The sequence below is a fragment of the Vombatus ursinus genome, unplaced genomic scaffold (assembly GCF_900497805.2).
Source record: "Vombatus ursinus unplaced genomic scaffold, bare-nosed wombat genome assembly UNPS02013369.1, whole genome shotgun sequence".
Classification (NCBI taxonomy): Eukaryota; Metazoa; Chordata; class Mammalia; order Diprotodontia; family Vombatidae; genus Vombatus; species Vombatus ursinus.
Genome location: NW_020953147.1, coordinates 1 through 11,256, shown reverse-complemented (window position 1 = coordinate 11,256; position 11,256 = coordinate 1). Strand labels below are relative to the sequence as shown.

Sequence of the window (11,256 nt, the reverse complement as noted above, 5' to 3'; positions counted from 1 at the left end):
TGCTCTTCAGAAGGGTTGGATTACTTCACAGCTCCACCAACAATGCATTAGTGTTCCAATTTTCCCACATCTTCTCCAGCATTTATCATTTTCCTGTTTTGTCGTGTTAGCCAATCTGATAGGTGTGATGTGCTACCTCAGAGTTGTTTGGGTTTGCATTTCTCTAATCAATAGTGATTGGGAGTATTTTTTCATACGACTATAGATAGCTTTAATTTCTTCATCAGAAAACTTCCTGTTCATATCTTTCGACCATTTATCAATTGAGGAATGACTTGTATTCTTATAAATTTGACTGAATTCTCTATATATTTTAGAAATGAGACCCTTATCAAAGACACTGGTTGTAAAAATTCTTTTCTAGTTTTCTGCTGCCCCCCTAATCTTGGTTGCATTGACTTTGTGCACAAACTTTTCAATTTAATGCAATCAAATCTATTTTATTGTTTTTTTCTCAAAAAACCAGCTCTGAGTTTTATTTGCTAGTTAAATAGTTTTCTTAATTCAATTTTATTAATGTCTCCTTTAGTTTTCAGTATTTCTAATTTGATATTTAATTGGGATTTTTCATTTGTTCTTTTTCTAGTTTTTTTTTTGATTGCATGCCCAATTCATTGATCTCCTCTTTCTCTATTTTAATAATGTAACCATTTAGAGAAACAAAACTTCTCCTAAAAACTGCTTTTGCTGCATCCCATAAGTTTTGTTATGTTGTCTCATTATTGTCATTTTCTGGAATGAAGTTGTTGATTTTCTATGATTTGTTGTTTGACTCACTCATTTTTTTAGGATTATGTTATGTAGTTTCTAATAAATTTTTAATCTATCTTTCTGTGGCACTTTATTGTATATAAACTTTACTGCATCATGATTGAAAATGATATATTTAATCTTTCTGCCTTTCTGCATTGGATTGTGACGCATTATGACCTAGAACATGGTCAATTGTTGCCTAAAAGCCATGTACCACTGAGAAAACAGTATATTCCTTTCTATCTTCATTCAATTTTCTCCAGAGGTCTACCATATCTAACTTTTCTAAAATTCTTTTCACCTCCTTAACTTCTTTCTTATTTATTTTTTGGTGAGATTTATCTAATTCAGAGAGGGGGAAGTTGAGGTCTCCCACTAGTGTAGTTTTGCTCTCTGTTTCTTCCTGTAACTCCCTGAACTCCTCTAAAAATTTGGATGCTATAAAATTTGGTGCATGTATGTTTAATTATTTTTTTAGGCAATTGAGGTTAAGTGACTTGCCCAGGGCCACACAGCTAGGAAGTGTGAAGTGTTTGGTCTGAGGTCTGAATTTGAACTCAGGTCCTACTGACTTCAGGGCTGCTACTCTATCCACTGCACCACTTAGCTGCCTCATTTAGTAATGATATTACTTCATTGTTTATGGTACCTTTCAGAAGAATGTAGTTTCCTTCCTTATCTCTTTTAATTACATCTAGTTTTTGTTTTTACTTTGGCTGAAATCGGGATTGGTACCTCTGTTTTTTTTTTCTTCCTTCAACTGAAACATAATATATTCTATTCCAGCCTTTAACCTTTACCCTGTGTGTATCCCTCTGTTTCAAATGTGTTTCTTGTGGGGTGGGGAGGTGGAGCCAAGATGATGGAGGAAAAGCAGTGACTTCTTTGAGCTCTTCCCCAAACCCCTCCAAATACCTGTAAAAATGTGTCTAAACAAATTCCAGAGCAGCAGAACCCACAAAAAGAAAGAGTGAAACAAATTTCCATCCCAACTCAACTTCGATTGTTGATTGGAAAGGTCTATTGCACTGTCCTGGGAGAGGACCCTACAGCTTGGGCCCTACAGGCAAACACCAGGCCTCAGCGAACCTGGAGCAGGCCTGAGGGGACTGCATCAGGGGCAGCTGGAGCAGTTTCCAGACTTCTCAACCAACAAATGCCAAAGACAACTTAGAAGATCAGTAGGAAAGGTCTGTCAGACCATGGTGAGAGAGGAGCTGGGTCTGGCCCCAGTTCGAGTACAGCCTCAGAAAAACTGATCTGGAAGATAGATCCAGGAGAGATAATTTACAAATTATTGAACTACCTGAATGACATGATCAAAAAAAGAGCTTAGACATCTTCTTTCCAGAAATTATCAAGAAAAACTACCCTGATTTTTTACACCAAGAGAGCAAAATAGAAATGGAAATAATGCCTGATCACCTCCTGAAAGAAATCACCAAAGGAAAACTTCTAAGAATATTATGGCAAAATTCCAGAGTTCCCAGGTTAAGAAGAAAACATTGCAAGCAGCCAGAAAGAAACAATTTAAGTACTATGGAAATGCAATCGAGATAACACCAGATTTAGAAGTTCTACATTAAGGGATTGGAGGTCTTGGAATATGATATTCCAGAGGTCAAAGAGACTGGGGTTACAACCAAGAATCACCTACCCAGCAAAACTGAGTACAATCTTTTAGGGAAAAAATGGACGTTCAGTGAAATAAAGAACTTTCAAGCATTCTTGATGAAACGACCAGAGTTGAATAGAAAATTTGACTTTCAAATACCAGACTTAAGAGATGCATGAAGAGGTAAACAGAAAAGAGAAATCATAAGGGACTTATTAAGGTTGAACAGTTTACATTCCTACATGGAAAGATGATATTTGTAACTCATAAGACCTTTGTCAGTATTAGGGTAGTCGGAGGGGAAAAAATTATATACATTAGATAGATAGATAGTGTATGGGGTGTTTGTGACCTCCAAAATAATGAAATTGGATATTTTTTCTTAAGAAAGGCAAAAAGGAGTTTTATTGCTTTCTCATGAGAAAGGACATACCCAGCATCTGTTCAAGATGTCTCCAGCCAAGGTGTGTGAGGGAGTGTAGCTCAAAGCCAGTTTATGTAGACCCTAAGGTGGAACCCCCACCCTCCCACTAGCTCCTCTTCCCATTGGCTGGGCTTCAGAGCTCACAGTATAAGGGAGGAAACTTTTCCTCAGCAACAAGGTTTGTAAAAAGGCACGAAACAAGGAACTGTTGGTTCAGCAGGAAAGTAAGATAAAAGGAGGGGAGAGCCAGAGAGCCTGAACAAACAAGATACTTTTAGGGACATCGCTTGATGTACTCCCTTATATTTTAACATATTTGTGTAAACCAATAAACCAAGAAATCAGCTAATCAATAACCTAATCTCCCCCTGTTCTGTTTTCTCATCAATTCTATGGGAACCAAACTGTTAGCATTCCTCACAATAGATAGAGACCACAGGGTGAATTGAAGATGAATAGGTAATATCTGGAGAATAAAATTAAGGGGGGAGAGAGGATTATACTGGCAGAAGGAAAAAGGGATAAGTAGAATATGGAAATTATCTCACATAAAACAGAGAAGAAAAAGGTTTTACAGTGGAGGAGAAGTGGGGGAAGCTAAGAGGGAATGAGTGAATCTTATTCTCATAGGATTTGACTTAAGGAGGGAATAACATACACACTCAATTGGGTATGGAAATCTATCTTACCCCACAGGAAAAAGGGAATAAAGGGATAAGGGGGATTGACATAAGGGAAGGCAGATTGGGTGAGGCATAATCAGAAGCAAACATTTCAGAGGAGGGACAGAGTCAAAAGAGAGAATAGAATGAATAGGGCATGGGATAGGATGAAGGTAAATAAAGTTAGTTTTTTCACAAAATAACTACTATGGAATTTTTTTGCATAAGTCCACATGTATCTAGTTGCTTGCCATCTCAATGAGAGTGGGTGGGGAGGGATGAAGGGAGAGAATTTGGAACCCAAAGCTTTAAAAACAAATGTTAAAAACTGTTTTTACATGCAACTGGGAAATAAGATATGCAAGCAATGCATATAGAAATCTATCCTGCCCCACAGGAAAATATAAGGGGGAGGGTTTAAGGGAAGAGAGGGGTAATAGAAAGGAGAGCAGATTAAGGAAAAGAATGTTCAGAATGCACACTGTCTTGGAGTGGGGAGAGGGGCAAGATAGGGGGAAATTTTGGAACTCAAAATCTTGTGGAAATGAATGTTGAAAACTAAAAATAAATTAATTAATTAATAAAGAAAAAATGTGTTTCCTATAGATAACATAGTGTAAGATTATGGTTTTTAATCTATTCTGTTATTTATTTCTCTTTTATGGAAGAGTTCATCCCATTCACATTTACAGTTATGACTATTATGTGTCTCTTTCTCTCCATCCTATTCCCTCCTCCCCTATTTATGCTTTTCTTTCTCCTTTTCCCTCCTCACTAGAGTTTAGCTTTTGACCACTGCCTCCCTCAATCTGCCCTCTCTTCTATCAGCCCTGTCCTTTTTCTTTCACTTTTTCCTTACTATTTCTTTCTGTTCTATTTTCCCTTACCTTTCTTCCCACTTTCCCCTACTATTGTCTATATGACAGGTTAAATTTCTATACGTTACTGAGTATGTTATTCTCTCCTTGAGCCGAATCTGATGAGAGTAAAATTCAAGCAATGTTCATCTCTCTCCCTTCTATCCCTCTACTGTGATATGACTTATTACCTCTTTGTGTGATGTATTTAACCCTTTTCTGCTTCCTCCTTTCCTCTTCTCCCATTTCAATTTCTTTTTATCACTTCATTAGGATTTTTATCATCACATCAAAGTCAACTTAAATCCAAATCCTTCTGTCAATGTATATCTTTCTAAATGTGGTAATAAGAATACAGTTCTCAAGAGTTATAAGTATCATCTTCCCTTGGAGGCATATAAACAGTTTTCCCTTATTGAATAACATGTTTTTTTTTTTTTTAATTCCCCTTTCCTGTTTACTTTTCTGTACCTCTCTTCAGTCTTGTATTTGAAGATCAAATTTTTCATTGAGCTCTGGTCTTTTTATCAGGAAAGTCTGAAGTCCCCTATTTCATTGAATGCCCATCTCCTCCTCTGAAAGATTATACTCAGTTTTGCTGGGTAGTTGATCCTTTGTTGTAAGCCAAGCTCCTTTGCCTCATGGAATATCATATTCTAAGCCCTCTGACCTTTTAATGTAGAAGCTGCAAGGTGCTGCATAATTCTGACTGGTTCCATGATATTTGAATTGTTTTTTCCTGGCTGCTAGTAGGATTTTCTCCTTGACTTGATAATTCTGGAATTTAGCTTCAATATTCTTTGGCATTTTCAATTTAGGATCTCTTTGAAGAGGTGATTGGTGGATTCTTTTGGTGACTATTTTACCCTCTGGTTCTAGAGCCTCAGGGCAGTTTTCATTGATGATCTCCTGAAAGATAATGTCCAGCCTCTTTTTTTCATCATGACTTTTACATACACCAATAATTCTTAAGTTATCTCTTCTGGATCTCTTTTCCAGGTGAGTTGTTTTTTCCAATGTCAATATTTACATTTTTTTCTATTTTTTTTATTCTTTTGATTTTGTTTTACTGATGCATTGATGTCTCATAGAATCATTGCTTTCCAATTACTCAATTCTTATTTTAAATGAATTGTTTTCTTCAGTTAGCTTTTGTACCTACTTTTCCATTTGACTAATTCTACTTTTTAAGGATGTGTTATCTACAGTTAATTTTTGTCCTTCCTTTTCCAAGCTATTGACTCTTTCTTGCATACTTCTCATTTCTTTTCCCAATTTTTCTTCTACCTCTCTTATTTGATTTTTAAAATTCTTCTAGAGGTCCTCCAAGAAGGTTTTTTGGGCTTAAGACCAGTTCATATTCCCATCTGAGGTTTCGGATTTGGGTTCATTGACAATGTTATCCTCTCCTGAATTTGTGTTTTGATCTTCCCTATTACAAAGATACTTTTCTATGGTCATTGTTTTTCTATGTTGTTTCTTGCTCATGATGTTTGCCTTTTATCTGGTTTTTAAAGCTGATCTCTACTTTTGGGGCACAAGGAGCACTGCCTCATGCTTCTTGTGCTGGGGGCTATGGGCCTGGTTACTGGTTTTCTGAGGTGGGACTTGCTACTGGCTTGCTGGGATGCCTCCCTCCTTGTCCTGGTCCCCTTCAACCAAAGAAAGGGCCCTTTCCCATTTATGCCCATAGTCTCAAGGGCAAAAAGACTGCTGTATCTAGTGTTTCTTTTCAGGATTTTTCCTGGGGCAATATTCTCTGTTTTTTTCAAGTTCAGTAAGGGTGGGTGAGAGTAATTTACTGCTACTCCACCATCTTGACTCTCAGAAATCTAAATAGGTGGCTTTCAAACATTCAGTCTGTGGGCTAATAACTCCAGGAGCAATCCTATTGTGCTGCCACTGTTGTTGACACTATCACCACTACTGTAGCTGATTCAGTCACTCTATACCATTTAATTTCTAGCATCATAATTTGCTATTTATCTCCTTGCATCAAAACGTGGAAGCATTATCAAATACTTTACCTGATATATTAGTTTTGGTAAAAGGTACCCAATCTTTTTGTTGTAGTTTACTACTAAACTAGTGAATAATTCATTTATTTCCAAATAATTAACCCCTTATTATTAGAATGTTAGATTTACTAAAACATTCTTTTGGTGCTCATATACTTTACCCTCTCTAAGACCACAGGGGAGAAGAAATGAATACAGTGTTATTTATATATATATATATATATAAACCAAAACAAAACTTAAGTGTTGAAAATCTCTGAAATTTCAAAGCCAGAACTGTCAGGGAAATAAGTGATTAACTTATTGACATGGCCTCTGTAGAATGGTTTTATTTTCTGATGATCACGACTTTATCCTAAAAAAGCTTTTTCCCTATTGCTTTATCACTGAATATGCCCCCATTCCTATGGCCTATTATTCAGATCACTGAGGTCTTCTCTGGAATCTCCATTTGAGGAAATACCCATGCCAGGCATTTTCTTCTCAAACCAGATCTACACCTCACTTGGGGGCTATGTCTGCAACTTACTATCATGAAGATACATTTTCCTCCCTACCATCTCTGCTTCTCAGCTCCCTTTGTGTGTGTGTAGGCATGTGTGTATGTGTGTGTGTGTGTGTGTGTGTGTGTGTTCTCTTTCCTCTTTACAATATAAACTCCTTAAGGTCAAAGACTATCATTTTGAAGAAATTATCCCATTGCTGAAAAACATTCATTCTTCAAGTCTACCACATGCCTCTCCACTTTCCTTGGGTGACATTTGCTCTACTAAATCTTTACTTTTCTTATTATCAACAAACATTATGGATTATATGTACATACTTGAAAATGTGAGAAATTAATTGTTTCTCTCTTATATTTAATGACTATTGTTGTGTTAGGACCAAGGTTTTTCCCTTTTTCTATTTCCTCATCCAAAAACGAAGCAGTGTTGGAAATCTCTCTTAAAAATTTAACCAGGACAAGATCTAATCAGACAGCAAAAAAAAATTTTAAGTGGGCTAAGGATGTGTATTTCTGTTCATTGTGTTTGCTGAGACAGGTCTGGAGAAGTGTAGGATCTCTCTTTTGTCAGACAGTGATATGGAAATTGATGTCTTTTTGACCAAGATTTGGGTGATCCAAGCCCTGTACCCCCAGCTTCTCACTGTGATAGTCATTTTCTTACTGAATGTTAACCAATCAGAGTTGATTGCTACCTTTCAGCAACATCTACTCTTCAAAGGGCATGTAAAGTGTAAACCCACTGCCATGAGTGGTCTTTGGTTACATGATAATCATTTTATATATGCATATGCTGGCCTTAATAATAAAATGATTAAATTATTCAGTAACTATATATCTTGGAGTTGTTTATAATTGTCACAAAAAAAATGATTAGTACCACCTGTTGAACTAATGGCATTTGGGTATAAAATGAGACAAGGTTGAAGTTTCATTAGTTCGTTTCATTATTAAATAGATAATTAATTTTGCAGGTTACATGAGAGATAACAATACTAGTATCAGTTCTGCAACATTGTTGTTGATGAGATATTTCAGTTTTCTACAATTCTTCATGACCCCATTTTGCATTTTCTTGAGAAAGAAACTAGAGTGAGCTTTCCTTTCTTTTTCCAGCTCATTTATTTTACAGATGAAGAACTTAGGCAAACAGGGTTAAGGGACTTATTTAAGGTCACACAACTAGTCAGTGTCTGAGGTCCGAGTTGAACTTCAGAAGATGATTCTTCCTGACCTCAGGCCTAGAACTGTATCCACTGTGTCACCTAGCTATCTGTGATTGTACAGAGCTCTTTTGAAAAATCACCTCAAAATAAAACTACTCAACTCAAACTCTAAGCTAAAGTCTAAATTATAATTGGAAAACTCAAATAGAAGTCTCATATTTTGTTATGTTTGTTTATTTTCTCAACAAAATAACAAATCTTTGGACACAGATATTTGCCTCTGCATTTCCTGTCCATATCCTATTTTTTTTCCTGATTTTATAAGAATAGCTATCAGATTTGTAGCACTGAGTTTGTGTGATTAGAGTAAGTTAGAATACCCTAGGTTCAAGTTGGGCTAAGGGGTCACATGCTAGCACTGTGACTATGTATCTGTTATCAGACCTTTCATCATCACCAAGTAATTCTTTAAAACTACAAAGTATTTGACTGTAGTAGTTTCCTCACTAGGAACAATCTACATGAAATTTCTGATCCAATGGGATAAAAAAAAATCTTTCTAATTATGACTATAAGTGAAGAATGAAAGATTATACATTGCATTATGTGTAGAGAAAGATTTACAACCATACCAGTCATAAAGGAGATTATAAAAACAGAGAAATAGACTGTCATCACTATAAAATTTAAAAGATTTAGAACAAATCAAATCAATTTTGTTTTAATTAAAATATGAATATTGGGGAATATATTTGGCTCTAAAAACTTGGAAAATAACTACCATAACTAACATATAGCACTTTAAAATGGCAGGAAAAGAGAAAAACTTTCCATATATTACATAATTTGATTCTCTCAACAACATTGTGATAGAGGTCTTATTTCCCCTGTTTTATATATAAGGAAAATATATAAAGAATGGTTTAATGACTTGGCTAGGGTCATGAAACTAATAAAAGTCTGAGGCAGTATATAAGAACAGTTTTGTTTGTTTGTTTGTGTGTTTGTTTTTACTCCAAGTCAGGAAAAAAAAATCAGCACTATATTCACTATGCTACCTACCCACCTTCACTTTGATATACAAAATTTTAGAGGGAATTTCTGCAAACATACTAAAGTAGAACTATTCTTAAAAAGACCAAAAAAAAAGAGACTTCCCCTTCCCCCAAAAACAATAGTTATATTTAGCACAAGAAACACAAGCCACTAAGAACCACTTGAAAATCATTAATAATTACAAAAAAATCAAAATTAAAACAACCATTGCAATTCACCAAGTACACAAAGATAATAAAAGATAGGAAAATTGCTGGAATGACTGAGAGTAAACAAAAAACTGTTGATAGAAGATCTACGGATGAAATCAACCATTCTGGAAATGAATTTGAAATTATTCAAGAAAAAATTACTGACATTCATATTCTCCACTAAGAAGATATCTCAAGGATGTTATTGGTAAGAATAAAAGACCCACAAGTATAATATTCACAACAGCATCATTTGAAAAAAAATTGTTTTAAATCTGAAAATGAGAGGTTTCCAATGATTGTTTATTGGTGTAAAGGAAGTCTTATGGGAAAGTGATAATGAGTAAATAAATCAGTCAAATAATGCAAAATAACTCCAGAATTATTAAGAAATTCAAAATGGAAAGGCAACTAAATTTTGACCAAGGTGAGTAGAATATTGCCATAGTTAAATAATTCATCTTTCTTTCTGTAAATAATAGATCATATGATTCTGAGGAAAATATTTTGAGAAGTTTTTTTTTTCTTTCTCTTTAGATGATTTGAGAATAGAAGATGTTGGATAAAAATTGAATTTCAATAACTGTTTATGTTTAAAATGCAGCCAGTTCCCCAGGGTCTTCAAATAAAATCAAACAGCATGGGATAGTATAAATATTAGAAATGTCAGATTCAATACCAGTCATTTGATTTATGAATGAACAAAATAAAGTCCACAAAATGAAAACAAATGATTTATGGAACTCTCTTGGGGAAATTAGTAAGCTTAGTTTTTTAAATAAGCTTATATGACCTAAGTATTTTTGAAGTATCATTTTATTTTAAGAGTGGAGAAGTTTAACTTTAAAGGACAAAATGTAAATGGTATTTGTCCTTTTATAACATATGGCTATACTAGATACTGCCTTGCAATGGGAGAAACTATTCTGTACCATTGAGACTATCTGCTATAAATGAAAAAAAAAGTTTTCAAATTCAGTTAGGCAAGATTAAAAGTAAATTTCTATAGTAGTAGAAACTGACAAATGGAATTCTAACTAAAGAAAGGCTTATTAAAAATCTCTATTTCCGTCATGACTCTAGTTATTTTGTTAATAATTTTCTTAGTGCAGCAATGACAACCTTGTTCCTTAGGCTATATATCACAGGATTAAACATTGGAGTTACAATGGTGTAGAAAAGAGAGAGCACTTTGTCAATTTCTTCTGACTCACTGGCTTTGGGTTGCACATACATAATGGCAGCAGATCCATAGAATAAACCCACAACTATAAGGTGGGAAAAGCAAGTGGAAAATGCTTTGTATCTACTTGTGGCTGAGGGGAGCTTCAGGATTGGGGCAATGATTTTAAAGTAGGACCATAGTATGATCAGAGAGGAAGCCATGGAAAATAGCACAAGCACAACATAGACAGAAAGCTCATTCATAGAGGTGTCCCCACAGGCTAATTTCAGTAAAGGGGGAATGTCACAGAAAGCATGATTGAGTATGTTTGAACCACAAAATGGCAAAGAGAAAATCTGATATGTTTGACCTATCTGAACTGGGATCCCACCGATCCAAGAGAAAACCACCAGTTGGAAACAAAATTTGTGATTCATGATGAGAGGATAGTTCAGTGGCTTACAAATGGCCACATAGCGATCATATGCCATTACGGCCAATAGAAGGCATTCTGTGGATCCTAGAATTAGAAAGAAGCAAAGCTGTACAGCACAAGACAGCAAAGAAATACTTTTGTTATCTGACCAAAAGTTTGTTAACAGTTTGGGGAGTATGACTGAGGTGTAACAGATTTCTAAAAAGGAAAAGTTCCCAAGAAAAAAATACATGGGAGTTTGGAGGGCTGGATCAGTCTTGGTTATTGCAATGATGAGACCATTTCCAATCAGGATATTCATGTACATGATTAAAAAAACTGCAAACAGAAACCCTTGGAGTTTAGGAAAATTAGAAAATCCTACAAGTATGAATTCCATCACGATGGTATAATTTTCTCCTGCCATCT

At 35.2% G+C, this 11,256-nt stretch overlaps 1 protein-coding gene across 1 annotated transcript; it reads right to left on the bottom strand.

Annotated features, from left to right (window-relative positions):
• Positions 1–10,330: 10,330 nt before the first annotated feature.
• On the bottom strand, positions 10,331–11,254 carry LOC114040530 (olfactory receptor 10AG1-like). The gene has a single exon (XM_027858655.1). It carries the CDS (start codon positions 11,252–11,254, stop codon positions 10,331–10,333), a length of 924 nt encoding a protein of 307 aa, XP_027714456.1.
• Positions 11,255–11,256: the final 2 nt, after the last annotated feature.